The following is a 19,307-nucleotide window of genomic DNA, read 5'->3' as shown; positions in this document are numbered from 1 at the left end:
GATTGTCAGGTGGCATCTGGAACTGAACCATTAGCAAGGTGAGGGTCTTTTGGGATTGCAGGGAGCAGTTTAGCAGTGTGGCTGGCTTAAATGGGGGTTAGCTTGGCCTACATTAACCTGAGCTAGCTGGTAAACCCATATATAAGAAACGTCTACATGAATGCCAGGACCTGAAAGTAAACATTCAGGACCTATTTATTTTTATTAATTTGTTTAGGTAGTTTTGTGGTTGATTGGTTTGTACTAACATTACATTTTAAGAATATTTTAAAATAAAAGAAGAAGAAAAAGTCCTCCTCATGACGTCAGTACACATGGCCAATCAGCGCCATGGGAATCTCTCTCGGTCTCTCACTCACTTTGCGGCCGTGCGTGCGTGCTTGCGTGCGTGTGTCAACTAGTTGTTAGCAGAGCTAGCTACTCAGTGAGCTAGCTCGTTGAAACATTTTTTGTTTTTGTTTAGTTTTTGTTTTTTTACACAGGGTCCGTTTATACCAAGAAGCATTTGTTGTTCGTCATGAGAGGGGCCCACGGCTCCCCATACATGATGTTTGTCACCCAGTCATGCCAAAGAGGAGCACGGCCTCTCGGGAAAAACGATAAGTTAGCTAACGCCAGCAAAAAGTGAAGCTACAGTTTTTTAACAGCCGATTTCCTTCCTAGCTAGCATCCTGAGACGGAAAGCGCTGAGATTTTGCATGAACTGGATGCGGAAGGAGGATATAAGCCAACCTGGACAGCTATTGCTAACTATGAGCTATGCTGGGATCCAAAATCGGAGAACATCTCACTGTGAGCACAATTATTAAATCTATCAAGCCAGCGTGAGATAATAATAGCTAATGACTTTCACCTACCTATTAGCGGTTAGCGTTAAGCTGTCTTGTTTTAGGGTGACGTTACAGTTACCCAGTCAACGATAGGGACATCAAGATAGAAATGCTTGCTTATGCGGCCTAGCATTAGCCGGTAACTAGCATTAGGTATCCTAATGTTGTCTGTCAGGCAGTTTGAGGAGATAATCTTCGGGTTTAGGTCATGTTATCATATTCACTGAGGTCACTGAAACCACTGGCGGCTGCCCAGAGGTGAGAAATGCACAGAAATCTTTGTAATATACGATGAGCTGCCAGTTAGCTTGCTAGTGCCTGTCACAAAACTTAATCTAGCTGGCACAACAATGGCCTGGACGTGAACATAGGGAGTTCATGCTGTCGGAAAACCGAATATGTCAGATATGTCATATATCACATACAGCTGTTTTTGTTTGTGTGAAAGACATCTAATGGCAAATTATGTTTGTTATAATCGTTGTTTCACGTGCCATTGCTAGCTTATGTTATTCTTTTGCATTTATCGATCACTAAAACGATTCTGTCACTTCAGTTGCAATAAAGGATAATTAGTGTCCTGTGATTTAATGTAATTAAGTAAAGGACAGATGAAAGAAAAGAGTAAAATGTTAAAGTAAACATACTAAATAGACGTTATAAGTTGCACCTGAAACAAAAAGAGCAACACTAAACTTATTTGGTGATTTTTATTAGATTTTCAAGATTGTTTTTCCATAAAATCCAGTGTTTAAAGTGAAGCTTCATAAAAGAAAACTGACTAATTGTGATCTCTCTCACAGATGAGCACTTGTTCGTGCAGTCATTGGGTTACCAGTGTGTCAAAAAGTCACTCTGCTGATTACCCACCGAGGATTGGGCTAGAGTGTGGCAACGCTGGTGCAGGGAGGGAGCTTATACTGGCACAAGAATATGCAAGGACTCTTTATCTCAGCTGAAGTGTATGCATATATCTAAGACACAAAATTGCTGTGCTTGATGAAACAGTCTTGGTCAACCTGCCATGCCCCATGGACATGCCATCGTAGACACAAGATACCGTGGCTCAAACTGCTGCACAGTTTTTTGAGCTACAGCCTTGGGGGAAGCGTTTCAACTTTTAGTTGAACCTGAAGGTGGAGATGGGTTCCCAAGCTCTTCAGATACTGCGGCAGGGCGTGTGGGCTTCGCTCACTGGAGGGTGGTATGTGGATCCCCACCAGAGCACATTCTCCAACTGCTTCCACCTCTACCTTTGGATATTTCTCCTGGCTTTCCCCTTTCTTCTGTACATGGTAAGTTCATTTTCCTATCACCATAGGAGCTACCAAAATAATGCACAAATCCTTTTAAATCAGTTTTCAGAAGTTAGCCATGATGACATGATAGCTTCAAGTAATTTCACTTATATAGGTCAAATCACAAATTTACCTCAAGAAGTTTAATAATCCGTTTCTAACTTGCATGCCCAAGCCCTTTTTACACATTGGCAACTTCAACTGACTTAATCATCTCCCAGGATTATCATGTGTAAAATGGGTCAAATACTATGTTTTGAATAACATAACTGCATTTTTTTTAATGATGTAAACTGTATGAGAGACTCATTCAGCACATATGCATGGGATAATAACTTTATAGTTTAACTTCTAGTGCTTGTAACAATAGGGGGAATAAAAACTAAGGGTGTTTGCCTGAACTTGTGTGGTTAAATTAAGATCCTGATTTAAAACAATTCCATAATAAGTTTGAAATATCCAGCTATATTTAACACCTCATTTCCAATTAAGCTTCCTTCCTGGTTCTAGTTCTTTGACGTGACTGCCTGGTCTCATTTTTGTAATTCCTCTCTTTAAATTCCAACTCCTTGTCAGGCTCTTCCTCCAAGCTTGTTGGTGGCAGGTGTGTACTCTGCTGTGGTTGCTGTATTTTTTACTGCCATTAAAGTGGTAAACTACCGACTTCATGCAATGTTCGACCTTGGGGAGATTGTAGAGAAAAAGCAGGCCTCACTAACAGCTGAAGTGCCAAGGACAGAAGAAGGAGAAGAGGGGTCAGGTGCTCATGAGGGGAATCAGCACAGGTAATGTGATGTGTCTTAAAGAAAACTTGCCTGTTGCGATGCTGTGACTTGCTGAATTCTTTGGGAAAAAAATTTCTTCCTGCATGTGACTATTTCACAGGGATAGTCATGTTGGTGTAGAGATGACTGTGTTTCGGAAAGTCAACTCAACACCCCCAGTGCGTTGCAGCTCCCAGCACTCTCTGTTTGGATTAAACCAAGTGTCGGTGAGGATTACCATATTTACTAGCATGCAACATTATCTCTTCTGGCTTCCAACATTTCTCCAGTTCTATCTATTAGAATTTTGGCACTAAGGCTTACTACAAGATGTAGCAAGCTTTAAAAGCTAGCAGGTGGTATGGCTACAGGCAAAAAATTAAAAAAATAGACAGCAGATGATTGAATAAACCAAGTTACTGTTTAACCCAAGTACACTTGTTGCTATGATCTTTCTAACTCGTAGCTCCTCATTAAATGCTAATTGGTCTGAACCTCCCGTGGCTTAGTGCCAGGTTAAAAAAATTTGTATTTTCCATGATCAGTATGCCTGTAATAGTAGTTTGCAAGATTTAGTTCAGTACCAAGCTAAGGGGGGATTTTTTAAGTACTTAGCGATGTTCTTATGGTTTCGTAATGCATAATCATGTGTATCAGGTGGTTTAAAGCATTGTGTATATTCTTTCTTACTCTTCAGGAATTCTTGCCTCAGTTGGAGGATTCAGGGGGTACTAAGGGTAAGCATCTAAATGTTTTAATTCTGCATACCATATTTTTATTTTAAATCATGATGTATATAATAGATAGTCTGACATTTTTATCCAAGCATATGTTTTAAATTTGTAATTTCCTTTTATTTCAGATATCAAAGAGTTAATGCGGGAACAAGGAAGCAATAATGTGATTGTCACGTCAGCTCAACGTGAGATCCTACGTCAGAGTTCCCAGGACCCCATTAGTAAGTCTGTTATGTTTCACTGTTTAGAAATGAGCATTAGATACTGGAAACAATGTTTAATCCTTCCTGTATAAGTCAGGCTGTAAGTATATCAGTATTTTCATACAAATTTAGGAAAGGGGGGGGAAAAATGGAATCTTGAGAAACATAATTCACAACGTCAGTGTTACAGCTTGCAAAAGTGCATTTCAGTCTAGGGGGTCCTTTTGTCCCTCTGTGGGGGGATACTCCCACTAGGTTTATATCTGGGACTCTCCACCATTTGACCTCAGAACTGAAGAAGCTTCTCGGATGAGAGGTGAAACGTCTTCAAGTAACTTAAAGAAGTCCAGACGCTTTTCTTTGCAAGCTCCTTTGACTACGATGACCTGGATGACTGAGAACCTTCATAGACATTTCAGTCTAATGTTTGGTTTTCTTACCGTACAGGGGCTCTGAATGGGGTCTCATCCTGCATTGTTGCCGCTCTTGGAGGTGAGTTCCAAGGTCTTGTAGGAGTATCTGGAGTGTCAGCTGGATTTGAAGAACCTGGAGCCTTGTCTATCCCCCCTTCACCCTCGAGTCAAGAAGATGGAGGCGAGAAAGAACACTTGCAAGAAGTGGAGATGTTAACAGAACAGTTGTCTCATCAGAGTTCCAAGGACAATGATTTGGGGGCTTACTCTCCCCTTGGCCCCTCTGCTGAATCTGAGAGTTTGGGAGATACTCCCCTAAGCCCTCTTATAAAGAGTAGTTTAAGTGAAGAACTCAGTGAAAATCTGCTGGGTTTAGGCCTTGACCCTGTGGCTTTTGCTCCTGGGACTGAGCTCCCCGGCAGCCGCAGCGGAGTAGCACTAGCTGCTGGATCAACAGACAGTTGTTTCAGTGCTGGTGGAGCTACCACAGACCGTGAGACGCTAAGCACTGTTAGCAGTTACCGCAGTGAAAAAACTGATTCAACTCAGCTGGAAAGTCCTTCATTCAGCCAGTCGCGGCCTGTAGATGGACAGGTTTCTGCCTCAGCACCAGCGATAGGGTCTGACATCCACAAGCCCACAGAGGATTCAGCAGTGCAAGATGGCAGTGATACTGACAATCTGTCAGACAGTGTGTTACTACGCTCCCCTTCCAAAGAATTCTCCCTCAGCCAGGGGCTAGACCGGACACTTGTTGAAGGAGAGGATCTGCCATCTGTACCTTCTGATATTGCACAGCCCCCTCCTCTCCAGAACTCTTCCCCTTCAAGTAGTGGCCACTCAGAGGTTTGTGAATTGGACAGGAACGTCCCAGTTCCTCCTCTACCCCCACCTCGGCAGACCAATTCAGTGCCCTCAGGGCTGGCCCTGGGTCTGGTGTGTTCTGAGCCTGCTTTGCCCATATCTTCTACCCCATTCTTACTGTCTGAGCAGCCTGCTCTGCAGTCCCAGCAGGTTGTACGCCCTAAAGACTTAAAGCTGCTGCGGGCCAGCGGCGGTAGCATGGGGCACAGGCCAGGCCGAAGGAAAGCTCCAAGAAGGCGCGCTGGAGCTGGCAGTAGTAGTTTTGACTGTGGCTCTTACAGGCGTCACCACAATCATAGACAACACAGAGATTACATACCAGTGCGCAATCGACTCGGCACTAAGGCTTACAGTGAAAGTTTGTTTGAGGATTCCAGTGACGAGGACGACGGCAGTGACATGAGTGCAGGTTCTAGCCTGGGCTCTCAGCGCCGATACAGCTCAGATGATGATGACGATGATGATGATGACTCTAGTTCCTCTACCTCCTGCTACTCTCCAGACCTTGCTAACACTGGCATTACATCGACTCTTCCCCCTGCTGCTCAACTGCCTACTCCAAGGGAAGGGGATTTACCCGAAACTGCTGGCCCCTCACATCCTCGTGCTGCTCAACGCTCTTCTAGCACCGCTAGTGCTAAGACTCACGCAAGAGTGCTAAGTATGGATGGGGCAGGTGGAAGCCAGAGCAATGCAGTGGCTCTGCCCTCTACTCTGCTTGCAATGCCCTCCACCTCCACGCCTGCACCTCGGACTCTCACCATCTCTAAGTCTGATCTGGAAGCCCGGACTATACACTCTGATGGCTTTGCTGGAGCTCACCATCATCGCTTGGATTCACTTGGAGGCTCTTGGACTGGCAACCAGATGGGCTGGAGAACAGGAGAACTGGTTGAAGAGGGGGCTGTTGGAGGTGGTGAGTTTGCAAATTTTCAGTCAAGAATATATGTTTTACCCTACTGAAACAGTTTTCATCATGGTTTGGAGGTCTAACTAATTAAGAAAGTTAACCTTCATAGGGAGTCGCTGATAGTAAGGCATCAAATTGTTGCTGATATTTTTTTTCTGTAATATATTTGATGACAGACCACTATTAATTTGTACTTAATTTAATCACGAGTAATGACTCCATGGTGTAGTGATTAATACATATACCTTATTTGTGAAAGATTTTATTTAAGATGGCGAAGAGACACAAACCCAGCCTTGGGGTCTCACAAGCTAGTGTACTGTGATCTAACTAGATGTATCTGATATGATCCCTGTGTTGGTGTTGTCCCTGGTGATCATAATTAATATTGGTCCAGGTTCAACATTGCAAGTTATATTGTCATATGGAAAAAACTGCCAATGTGTACTAAAATCCAAAACGGGGCAGTTGTGGTTTAGGATGGGTTACGGTTATAATTATAGAGTTATGGTTATAATTATAGAGTTAAGGTTAGAGTTTGGTCCGAATTTCTTTCCACGTCGCAAAACCATGACATCACAACAATGTGATTGGTCACTTGCAATGATGAACCTGGCCCATCATTAGCTTCGGTGATCCTAGAACAACATTGGCACATTGATATCAGATTGTGCACTATACCCAAGCCAGTATAGAGGTGACGGTTGTGTCAGGAACTCCATCTGATATGAAGTCTGTGCCAAATCAAACATGGGTTCCATGTGCTGTGGCAATTCCTTTGGAAATAAGAGAGCAGCTGAAATTCTATTACTTTTTTTTTAGTTCCAAGTAACCATGAGGTGTGATCAGAAAGCTCTGGAAACGATTCTGTAAAAATCAAAAATCATGCCTGTATACCCATTCAAGAATATATTATACACTGCACCATTGTAAGTGGAGCTGCTATATTTAGATCACTGTAGAAGTCCTGTTATGTCTTCTACTTATGTCTCAGTAGCGCCTGTTGGATCTACTCCAGTGTATTCCTTCAACTTAATTTTCATTTTCAATAAGTTTACAGTGTCACTATCAGACAAGTGTGCAATAAGAGCAAATAGTAAGAAAAGACTATGTTGCAATGTATTTGCAACTCTCATAGGCTCGTATTTTGTCAGGTAATTGTAAAATGCAGTGTTTCTTTTTCGGCTTTTCTGTTCTAAGATTTTGTGTAGAAATTTCACCAGAACCTCAATCTGTTTTGCAAAGGAAGTATGGTCTCATTAAGAGCTTGTTTGCACTTGGAGGGGCTGATGCCCTGCATAATCTGTTATCCTTCAGAGGTTGCTGGCGATGCAGGATTTTCAGCTCTGTGTGTCCACCCTGCAGCTGGATGTGAGACGTCATCTCAGCCGAATTTCTCCCAGATATCTTCTGCCTCTCTATTACCGGAGAGACCCAAAAGTGTTCACCGCCAGTTCCCCTTAGGTTAGGTGGTTATGAGGAAAACTAGATGCTTCATTGATTGGGTGGGGTGCTGTTTTCAAGTGGAGGGCCATAAATGGCACCTAGCCCCAGAGGCTTTGTCGCACATATATAAATTACTTGGAGCTGACGGCAGGTTTTCGGCTTTGGGGCATTTCTTGCTGCTCCTGAAAAATTGTTATGTCCTGATTAGGAGAGACAGTATAACAACAGTTGTGTATACAGACTGTCTGAGGCACTTGCTGTGTGACATTACACAGCCTGGCTCACACTCTGATTGTGTGGAGCAGTGAACACCTCCTGTCATTATGTGTGACGCATGTTCCCAGTGCATTGAACACTGGAGTGGAGCTACAGAGGAAATCCACTCTATGGGGAGTGGAGACTCAATCCCACAATAGTCCACCACGTCTGAAGGTGTTCGTATATTTGTTTGCATCATACAAAAAACACAATCTCCTCTTTTCTTTTCCCTAAAAAAATTGAGGGCAAAACATTAGGGGAGCTCACCCATGGCCAGGCGCACTGCTATAACAGTTTCCCTGAGCAGGTTGAGGGAGCAGTGGCTGTCTTTGATTTTGATTGTTCCATGATGGATCTAACTTGTCTTCTCCACAGCCCGGCGGTGGACACTGCCTTTGCACAGGGGCCTGGTGTCACAGGTGTCACAGAGCAGTTAGCTGAGACTGGCACCTGAAAGGCTGAATTTAAATGAGTTGGGTCTCCCCCTGAGGTTGATTGAGACCATTCAGAGTGCAAGAGCAGTTTCTGTATTCTGACTTTATGAGGGTGTGTATTTGAGAGATGTGCAGCTGCGAACAAAATTTCTTATCAGTGCTGTGTTAGAATTGTGTTAGACTTCCTTCAGGTTTTGCTAGATAAGGGAAGAGCATTTTCCTCTAAAGTGTTTGGCTGGAATGTCAGGCTGCCATGTTGGCTTTGGTAATGCACCAAAGAGATTTAACTACAGTTTTAGAGTTAGTCTTAGTCTTTTTACAGCTTGCTTTAGCATCAATGAAAAATAACAGTAACTGTAAGTTGCATGCTCTATCTACCTACACATCATGTCTGTAGTTTTCAACTGTAATAGGGAGGTTTTGCACCCTAATGCTGCCTTCATGCCTGACATTAGGGATTCTACCTATAGCTGCCCTGCCATTTGGGGAATGACAGCCAGAGGTGGCTGATCTTTTGCGTGGATCAAGGGGTTAACCCCGGTTCCTTGAAAACTGAATGAGGTATCTCACTCACACTTTGCCCATGCAACTGGACAGTGTCAGTAAGGCATCAATAGATTTAAAAAAAAAAAAAAAAAAAAGGAAAAATGCTGACTGATATTTATTTATTTAGTCAAAATTATTTGACCTTTTGAATTTATTAAATTTAGTCATGAGTTAGTTGCTTTATGGTGTAGTAGTGGCACATAGAAGAACAGCACTAAGAATGCCTGGACCCCATGGTCTTGGTGATAAGAGCTTCTGTGGCTTGTCATGCCAGAGGGCACTTACCATAGTGAGATGCCGCATTTGAGCTTCAAAGAAATGAAGTTACCCTGGGCCTGTTTAAAAAAAACAAACAAACAAAAAAAACAAAACTATTAACAAAATCCTCACAAAACTAAGCTCGAAATTAAGCAGGCAAAACAAAGGTATAACTGTATCTTTACGGAATAAAGCATGAGATTGGGGTTTGAAAGAACACATTCAAATTTACAGATGTAACAGAATCTGCTTTGAAGTGTCTGTTTTGTGCACAGGAACAAGAATAAAGAAAACATTTAGAAAATAATATTTTATTCAAATTTATTTTTTAGGTTATTCTATTTAATCAGATTATTTTAACATTGTGTAACATAATACCCTATATGGACAAAAGTCCCTCTTAATCTTTAAATTCAGGCGTTTTCACTCCCATTGCCAGACTTGCATAAAATCAAGCCCATAGCCAAGGAGTCTGCCTTGAGAAACATTTTTTCAAGAATGGCTCATTCTAAAGAGCTCACTGAGTTCAAGCATGCCAGCCAGTTTGTGAAATTGCTTCCATCCTAGATATTCCACTATCAGTAAGTGGTATTATTGCAAATTGGAAGCATTTAGGAACCACAGAAATGAAGGCTCAAACTGTGTAAAGTTATAGAACTGGCTTACTGACTGCATATAGTGCGCAAGAGTCTTCAAAGCTCTTTTGAGTCAATAACTGCAGAGTTCCAGAGCCCCCAGCACAAAACCATCAGCACAAAAACTTTGCACCAGCATTTTTGTGGCATGGGCTTCCACAGCTGAGCAGCTTTTACCTATATACTGTATGTATTAATGTCAGGTGTTTCCACTGTGTGTTATACTAGGGATTTTCCTAATTTCTTAGTCGACTAAATGAGGAAAGAAAAAAAAAAAGACTAACTGACTAGTCTGAAACTTAGGAACACTCAGGTAATAAGTTCCATTTGAGAAACTTTTATTGGAAAATGTCAAAAATTAATAACATAGGTATTTGAAACCATTTATCACATTCTTCAGTAATGAATCATGCCGCTTAAATGTGCAGCACCTTGCAGCATGCATTATCAATATTACACATTATACTCCAGATAGACAACAAAGATGAAAAACACTTAAAATAAACCGATGTTAAAGATGATACAAAACCAAACACGTTCCACTAAAATATGACAAATTAACATCTAATAAATCACGACTTAAAAGTCCCAAGCATTATGAATGATGCACACTGTTCGAAATTCATGACATCCACTTCAATAAAAGTTAGAATCTAAAATAAAACAATAAATCATCCATCCATTTTTTTTCTGCTTATCTAAAGTCAGTCAGACATCCTTAGCCGTCCCCTTTCAATGTGAAGGAGTAGCTGCTCTTCTTTGAACCCCTTCCGAATAACTGAATTCCTTACCCTATAACTAAGGCACAGCCCATCCACCTTATGGAGAAAGTTCCTTTCCACTGCTTGTAACAATGATCTCATTCTGATAGTGTTAACAGAAAGATCAGGCCTAGATTAACAGATTTAGTTTCCCAACAATGATGTGCCATTTGGTGGCAAATGGGTGCACAACATTTAGGACCCAATAATATACCGACATTTGGCATTGATTAAAAGTTTAATAATTAGATTAAACCACTAGTAAGTCTGGTACCAACTAGTGACAACAGCAACGATTAGTCAGTTAGTCGACTAGTCACACATATGCCTACTGTAGGAATAGTGAAAGGTAACTAAAGCACAGTGTTGGGGAAAGTTGGAAATATTAATTAAAATGTTGACTGCTGTGCTTAAACTTTATTATTTTAGTAGAACTCCTTATTATGCAAGTTTACCAGAAACATTCAGGCATCATCCAGCTTTTACCCGACCAATAAGTGTAATGGGTGCAGTACCTAAACATTTCTTTGTACCTGAGTCATGAGAATGTGAAGAAACTATGCAAAATATTTTCTACCATCTTTTGGTGCCATTTATGGTCGACGTGCAACTTATTTTTAGCAAAGACTAGAGCTGGGCGATAGAACGATAACGATATGTATCGCGATATAACTTTTACTCGATAGAGAAATTAAGCTATCGCGATAGACCTCGCCGCTCTTGTCCTCTTAAAAAAAAAAAAAAAAGGTCAGCCAATCCAAATTAAGTAGCACAGAGCCGAACCAATCACAGCCACAGCGTCACGTCGCGTGACTTGTTACTTACAGCACAAGTGCCAAGCCGCACGTGTGTTTGTTTGGGAAGCAGCCAGCGGGTAATGGAGGAAATGAGTGTGCCGACTAGAAAAGTCAACCGAGCGTGACCGAAGAGAAAACAGACAATGGTTCCAATGCCGGAGAGATTGTCGAACGGAAGAGCCATAGAAGTTCCGTAGTGTGACGGTATTTCGGCTATTTCAAGTCTGACAAAAAACAGAGATGAGATGGCTGAAAGCATCTGATTTCTTTGTTATTCACTCACTGTCTTCATTTTAAATATTTTTTTGGTTTGACAGTTTGGAAAAGCATGAGTGAGATATGTGCTGCTGGTAAATAATACTGTTGTGCTCAATTACAATTCTGTTCAGATGTTTTTCTTTTTTATAAAATGGGAGTATTTAAAACAATGTTTAGCAATGAAAAATGACCGAAAAGACTACTAATACAAAAATAAGAAGCATCAGTAAGATGAGTATAAATTATTGTTTAAACCCTGATTACTACCTCACTGCTGAGACCCCAGTAACCGATCACCCCTAACACATTGAGGCAAAATCTTTTCATTAACCCATGTCCTTGCTGCTAACATGGAGTCATGCTTTGAAAAATTTCTAATAAATTAATTTTAATTAATAGTCTGGTGTGTGAAACCTAACTATCTCTTAAGCTTTATACTTATTTATTTAATAAATGAATAAATAACATAAGGACATTCTAAGTTCTGAATTAAGATAAAATGCAGTTATAGTTAAATCTTAGATATGTGCATTATATACACTGACAATGTGATGTAAATGATAAACTTTCCTCAGCCATGGCCACGGAGGAAGGGGGCAAACACGAATCAGTCAGCAGTGTAAAGAGGACCCAGGCCATACGCAGGAGACACAATGCTGGGAGCAACCCTACACCACCACCATCTACCATGGGATCTCCTCCCAGGTTTGTCATCTAAGCAAAGATGTCCCTATATTTCTGCCATGCCTTCCATATTAGTATGTTTACGTTATAATGGACATAAGAATAACAGCCCAGATTAAAATTTTGTCTATATAAAGTCGTATTTTCATTAAATAATTCTAATTATAGCTCATGGAGGATGTGAGCTTTAGGAGGACTGAGTTTAGGATTAAGATTAACTGCTGTATTCATTTGTTTGCTTCCTGCAGTCTCCAGGACCTCCAGCGAGCTCGGACCTCCTCTCATTCACGCACCCGTACACTTCCCTCAGCCTTACAGTTTGCCTCTTCACTTCTACTACCCCGCAGTGGCATCCATGAGGCTTCAACATTTGACGACACATCAGAAGGGGCAGTGCACTATTTCTATGACGAGAGTGGTAAGTACCTTGTCTTGTCTAGACAGTCATTCTGTTTATCCTATTATTAAATGGGGAGATATGAGACTGAATTCATGAACAGTGGACTCTCCTTGAGTACCGATTCTTAGGACTTGCTACCTTGAAATGTTACCAGTCTGTTATTTGAGCTATTATTTTGAAGCATTATGTAAAGTAATTGTAATGTAATGGTCACTGGTATTTGAATCTACATAAAGAAAATCACTTGTCAGATTGCATTATTGTATACTCTGTCTGTGATTGCAGATTTTACACTGTTGAGGGTATTCATTTCTGCTGTGTCTCTGTTATATAACAGGAGTAAAGAGGTCCTACACATTTGGACCTGCTGGAGGCGGCTATGAGGACCCAGTTCAGTAAGTTATAAAGTTTTTATTGCCAAGTGTCTTTCTTTTCTACAGACTACGAGAGTTATTGTTGTCATTAAAACATTACTAACAGCTACATTCAAGGCTGTGAAATTTTACACTTGCAGAGAAAGGGAGAGGCAGTCCCAATCTTCAAGCTTCACATCCACTGAGGTCCCAGAAGGGGCACCAGTCCTGTCCATGCTACAGCCCAGACAAGGGGCTTTACAGGGAATGCAGGTGCGCAGGGTGCCTCTGGAGATGCCCGAGGTTAGCAGTGCTTCATTGATTATTCCAAATAGGACATCAGTCGGCACATCAAAGCTAACTATCACAGACGGTCCTTCTAGATCCTGTTTCCTAATTCACACAATCTCTGAATTCTTACCTAGTTTGATCTGGATCACGAGTCTCTACAAGAGTCCCAAGAAAACACTTTGATGATTGAGGAGAAAGCCAAACCTAAACAGTACTATCGCTTTTGGGTGCTGCCTGGAAAGTGGCTGAGAGTCCGATATGATCGACTGGCTCTGCTTGCCTTATTAGACAGGTAAGACAAAACATTGGAAAAGAGAATGGATTACATTTTATTTAGTTACTTTTCTCTGTGACAGCAAAGAAAAATGTACAAAATGTACTCTGTTGCCCCTCAAATAATTAATACATAACAACATTTGTTTTTGTTTTAGTTTTGACAAATTATCAGTTCAAGTAAATATTTAACTTATAAAAGCAACTGAGTTCACTTTTAAACAGGTCCATGGTTTTGATTGCGAATTGATAGAGAAGATGGATTAACAAGTCCAACAAATTTGTTCACTCTGTATCATTTCTGAAGGCTGCTTTTCCTCTTACACTGAAGCAAAAGATTTTCATTCATAAGCGAAGTTCTTTTAAAGGATCAATTTAAAATATTTTCACTAAACAACAACTCAGAAAAATGTTATCCTGTGTTTTTCTTTCAAATACATAGAAGCTTGTGGCATGATATTATACAGGATGCATTGTAAACTGATTTAGATGAAACTTTAAGGTTTTACTATAATACTGATACTCGTTTTTTTTTTTTTTTTTTTAATGGGTTGTTTCGTTTGTAATGGATGAACCTCCTCATTGTCACAGGACTTATGTCCAGTAGGATATTGACTTAACACTTAATACACATTTGGTTTAATTTTTTTCATGAAGCACATTTTATTTACAAGTCAAAGACAAAATTTAGATATAATTTTGAGGTTTCTCAAATATGTACTGCTGCACCTTACTTTCCCAGGAACCGCCGTGTGGGAGAGAACGTGTTTGCTGTGGTGCTGGCCAGCCTGGTGGCATTCCTGGGGTTCCTGCTGCTGCTCCAAGGCTTTTTCAGGGACATTTGGGTCTTCCAGTTCTGCCTGGTCATTGCTAGTTGCCAGTACTCCTTACTGAAGGTACCTCTTATTTATGTTGTTTCTCTTACCAAAAGTCTTCAGCAAGTAACTTAATAATCGTCACTGTATGACCAAAACTTGTGTTCTTACAATGTCATAACATATAAGTGCTCAGTCTAAACTAAACTCTGAACCCCCGTTTGGTCCTGTGAAAATCTCTAAACAGATCGCGCAGGTGGAGATTTGGCAAAATCATATCCTGTCGAATTTAATCTTACTTAGAGCTTAGAGATTTGATGTTCATTTAAAAGAAAAAAGGGGGAAAAACAAATGGTTGTCAGACTTAGCCTATGTAAGACCATTATAAGACTTTCTCTTACAACGCATCCTCTGTCAAGAGTACAATAATTGTGCAATTTAAAACAAGTCCAGTAATATGATACTGGACTTGTTTTAAAGCAATCTTTTAACATCATTGTTGTAGGAAGACTAAGTGCTCAAAATCCAGTCCAAGGGTCACAACAATTTTCAGTTAACCTGGTTAGCTAGAGCCAAGCAATTGTCGTTCCTATTTTTAACATACACGTGAAAGACATGAAGCCTAAATTCCCTGCCTCTTTGTTTTAGAGTGTACAGCCAGATGCAGCCTCTCCCATGCATGTGAGTAGTAGATTTAGGAATCCACATTTTATAAAATACTTTTGACCTTAAAATTATGGTATAACGTTGTTTCTCTCCTTGTCTGTTATGTAAAAGGGGCATAACTGGATCATTGTGTACAGTCGGCCAGTCTACTTCTGCTTATGCTGTGTGATGATCTGGATCTTTGACTTATCTGGGCGCTCTGGAAGTCTGCAGCCCTTCTCTCTCTATGGCATCATCATCTTCTCTGCGCAATTCCTGCTCTGTGTCAGGGATGTGCTCATTGGTTAGTATTATTCATGGATTCTTTTACATCAGGTTGATGTTCAGATTGACAGTGCTAGCATTGCTACATGCAGGTCTATCTTTCTTATTGCAGTGTGCCCTTAATATATCCTGATTGTAACACTGCTTTATGCAGGAGGAGGATTAGTGGGTTTTTAAACTGTAACCCATTTTTAAACACAATTTCCCCTCTTTTCATCCAACAGTGTTTGCCCTGTGTTTCCCAGTCATTTTCCTGTTTGGGTTGCTACCTCAGGTCAACACTTTTGTGATGTGTCTGCTGGAGCAGATTGACATGCACATTTTTGGTGGAACTGGTAAGAATATTATTACACGAATGGGATAATCGAATACTTGGAAGTTGAAAGTGTTAGACCATTTTTAGGAGGACAGTTTAAAAACCATGTGGTTATTTGAACACATCCTTGTGTTTATTGGTACATTTGAACACAGCAAAGTTTGTTTTGTTTTTTTAAAATGGTCACTACACACTATCACAGTAGGCAGTTAGATGTATGGTTATTGTTTCCGCCTTGGGAAGGCCTGGCTTCAGTAAACAATGCAAATAAAAATTTTTAAAAAATGAGAGATTCTGCTTGTGCATTGCTCAGAGAAACTAGTAAAAACAAATACTTTGAGTATTTCTGCCCAAACAGAATAATGAGAGTTGTCTACCGTTTGTGTCGTTGTGTCTCACCCATACCAGCCTAATTGTGTCTGATCTCTCTGTATTCTTTCCTCAGCCACTACCAGCCCCCTTTCATCTCTGTACAGCCTCATACGCAGTGTGCTGGTGGCTGCCCTGCTGTATGGATTTTGCCTCGGTGCCATAAATGTAAGTTGAACCGACTGACTGTCCCAGTTCGCACCTGTTATTAATGTGCGTCATGGGTGATCTGATCACAGGTAGACTGCTTACTCTCCACATATGTCTCAAGTGATCATTTGTGATTGCGTGTCACTTCCCGGCTCGGCATCTATGCAGACATACAGTATTATGTGTGTGAGCCACCACTCTCTTCTGCAGCAATTTATTGAAAAATGAGGAAATACGGATCATATGCAGGGCAAAAACGGAGTTTGTACAATTCTTATGAGCTTGATAGTCAAAATTTAGTATGAACACCTTTATTTTTTAATATTATGACCTCCTAGGCAAGCATTGCTGTAATTGTTAGCGCTCAGCTGTAAAAGGCTGATGGGGTATTGTTGTCACCCCTCTGGGTGGGTGAGCAGGTGACGTGAATACAGTAACTAACTAGAGAGTGAGGCGATGTAAGGTTTTCAGTATGGTCGAATGATTCATTGGTCGGTGCTAAGCGGCTTAACAGAACATTCTTGTCCAAGGACTGGCCTGAATGAATGAAAAAGCAGCCAATGGCCAAAGAGAAAACTTTGAAAGCCTGGATACCTATTGCTCAAGATCACTTTAAAAATTACAGGTCTAACTCCTTCGAAGCAAAATATAAAGAAATAAGACTGTGTACTGTAAAACAATATTATTTCAGTGACAAGTGGGTTTGATTTTTAACTGGTAAAAGGTAGAAATGCACTTCCCCTGACTATTCAGCTGGAAATTAAAAGAAGAAATCAAAACAGTGCAAGCTGTGTTTCTATTCCTTGACATGTTCAGGCAAGCCAAGTCGCCAAAAGAGCTGTTAATGTGTGATTATGTTAGTGTCAGGTGTGAACTTACTGAACACGACATGGAAGAGTTTGAACGTGTTTTTCCTATTACAGTCGTCTATTTGACTCCCCCCCCCCTTTTTTTTTTTTTTTTTTTTTTTCCATCAGGCACCGTGGGGGGACGCCCATGTTCCAGTACTGTTCTCCGCGTTTTGTGGGCTACTCCTGGCCTTATCCTACCACCTGAGCCGCCAAAGCAGCGATCCTACCATCCTTTGGTCAGTATTTCCTGTTTCATATCGGCAATGATGGTCTTGGGAGTCTTTATTGAATCTTCTTTTTAGATCCAGAATAGATTAACAGTTACTTAAAGAAGTCTATATAGCAAGATAGATAGCAATAGATAGCAAGTCTAAAGTGTAGTTTGTGTGTTTTACAAAGTTAGCTACAATCCAAGACATAAAAATGATGCTAATGGCCAAGAGACACTGCTGCTGTCTTGATCATCTGTGAAGACTTTGATGATAGATTGTATCTTTCTGTGGTATTTCTTGTAACTCTTTCTTTTATGCTTTTTACCCGTAACATCAGGTCACTGGTCCGGTCTAAATTATTCCCAGAACTGGAGAACCGAAACCCAGAAGAACCCCCTGTGGAAATCAAGGACCCTCTTCCTGATAAGCTACGCAACTCTGTGGTAACTACTGTTGCTCACCAGCCTGCAGTTTAATTTTTATGTAATGATTTAATTAGCTTTAAAATCAATCTGTCTATTTATAGAAAGAGATTCTTCATTCGGACCTCGTCATCTGTCCCCTCATGGCTGTGATTACCTTTGCCATCAGTGCCAGCACAGTTTTCATCGCTCTTCAAGTTAGTTGGAGCAGTATGCATGACCTTACTCTCGCATCATTTTTGTATATAGACTTAATTAAAATGTTTCTCTTTTTGCTCTTGCTCCGCAGCCTGCTCTTAGCGTTGTCTTATACATCCTGGCTGGAGTTGTTGGCTTCATTACACACTATCTCCTGCCTCAGCTCCGCAAACAGCTGCCATGGTTCTGCCTGGCTCACCCTTTGCTCCGCTCCAAAGAGTATAGTCAATTTGAGGTCCGAGGTGGGTGTCTGATTGCATCTTTTATCTTCATTCACATGCACAGAAAAATAACATCTAGAAATACATGTATAGTATAACAGGCTTTGGAAACTGAAATGTTATAAGTTGTTCTAATTACAAAAAGTAAGATCTCCAGCTGAAAGTGCTCTTGAGAAAACACTCCCAGCAAACTTCATAGGCTGCTTCACCAGACAATACATAACTATTTTTAAACAACAGTCAGCTGCATATTTTGAATATGATTTGAATATCATTGATTAATTAAGTAATATATATTAAGTAATATATACACTCAACACTAAAAATAAATCAGTTATTTTATCTCAAGATTTTTGTGTTAGAAGTTGTTTAAAATGATCAAATTACTGTCATGTCTTCTTGAGTTTATCTTTAAATATTTTACAGACAATTTTTGCAATGTTTTTAATAGTGCTAGTCAGCCACAACTTTAAAAGCATCTGCTTAATATTGAATAGATTCTCCTTGTGCTACTAGAATAGCTCTGATTCATCAGAACATGGACATTGGAGCCTTGGGGTGTCTGGCACTGAGATGGTGACAGTGATAGTTCCTGTGGGCCAGTTTAGGCTTGATTTTTGAAATTTAGTGGGCAGGCCTGGTCTCTTTATTGAATTCTTCAGGCAATTTCTAAGCATTTTTGCAGTGTGGTAGAGCATACAAGCCTGCTGGAGGAGGATGGGTGTTTCTGGGAGTATCGTTACAACCCAGAAACATCCACATGAATCCCAAGTGAGTAACACTGATCTCACAATCCTGCAGTGATGATCAGATCAGTTTTATTCATGTCATCTGTCAGTGGTTTTATTGTTGTGGCTAATTAGTGTATTGAACCTCTTTTAAAACTTCACTTTTCTTTTTCTTCACAGCTGTGGTGGGATATCTGCAGTTTGTGAATTACTCCACATTTGTAACATATTTTTTTTTCTTTCTGTTTGACCCAGATGCTGCTCAGTTGATGTGGTTTGAGAAGCTGTACGCATGGCTTCAGTGTGTGGAGAAATATTTTATCTACCCAGCTGTAGTGCTGAACTCCCTGACCACCGAAGCTCGAACAGTGGGCCAGAATCACAAAGAGCTGGACATCTAGTAAGCATTTCCTCGTCCTGGTTCTGTTAATATTTTAAATGTTATACTGTTATACTTTTCTTTATCTCTGCTCCCTGTGAACATGTGCTGTCTGCTGGATGTGTTGAACTCTCCCATGTGTGCCTTATGTCCCATCTCCCTCTGCTGTCTTCTTTTTCCCATCATCCCCAACCAGTGGTGGCAGCTGCCCCTCCCTGAGCCTGATTTTTTTTTTTTCTTCTGGTCTTTTGATAGTTGGTGTTTTCTCTAATATTGTACCCCCTTTCCCTACAGTATAAAGTT

General features: G+C 40.6%; 1 protein-coding gene across 2 annotated transcripts in view; it reads left to right on the top strand.

Moving 5' to 3' along the window:
* Nucleotides 1–345: 345 nt before the first annotated feature.
* The window catches only part of LOC309716082 (pecanex-like protein 3), a 33,243-nt gene continuing 14,281 nt past the window's right edge, over nt 346–19,307 (top strand). The window contains exons 1-22 of one of the 2 annotated variants that reach the window (XM_082549668.1): nt 346–792; nt 1,634–2,125; nt 2,705–2,913; nt 3,014–3,119; nt 3,590–3,629; nt 3,755–3,850; nt 4,280–6,025; nt 11,988–12,117; nt 12,345–12,514; nt 12,834–12,891; nt 13,011–13,152; nt 13,275–13,432; nt 14,156–14,309; nt 14,877–14,909; nt 15,006–15,177; nt 15,383–15,493; nt 15,920–16,011; nt 16,971–17,080; nt 17,394–17,499; nt 17,583–17,675; nt 17,768–17,918; nt 18,881–19,025. In XM_082549668.1, coding sequence (XP_082405794.1) covers nt 1,973–2,125; nt 2,705–2,913; nt 3,014–3,119; nt 3,590–3,629; nt 3,755–3,850; nt 4,280–6,025; nt 11,988–12,117; nt 12,345–12,514; nt 12,834–12,891; nt 13,011–13,152; nt 13,275–13,432; nt 14,156–14,309; nt 14,877–14,909; nt 15,006–15,177; nt 15,383–15,493; nt 15,920–16,011; nt 16,971–17,080; nt 17,394–17,499; nt 17,583–17,675; nt 17,768–17,918; nt 18,881–19,025 — 4,175 coding nt within the window. In that variant the 5' untranslated portion in view covers nt 346–792; nt 1,634–1,972. The other variant, XM_082549669.1, reaches the window with a different exon arrangement.

This window comes from Aulonocara stuartgranti (assembly GCF_965226115.1).
Source record: "Aulonocara stuartgranti genome assembly, chromosome: 10".
NCBI lineage: Eukaryota > Metazoa > Chordata > Actinopteri > Cichliformes > Cichlidae > Aulonocara > Aulonocara stuartgranti.
Note: the sequence above shows the minus strand (reverse complement) of the source record. Positions and strands in the feature narration are given on the sequence as shown.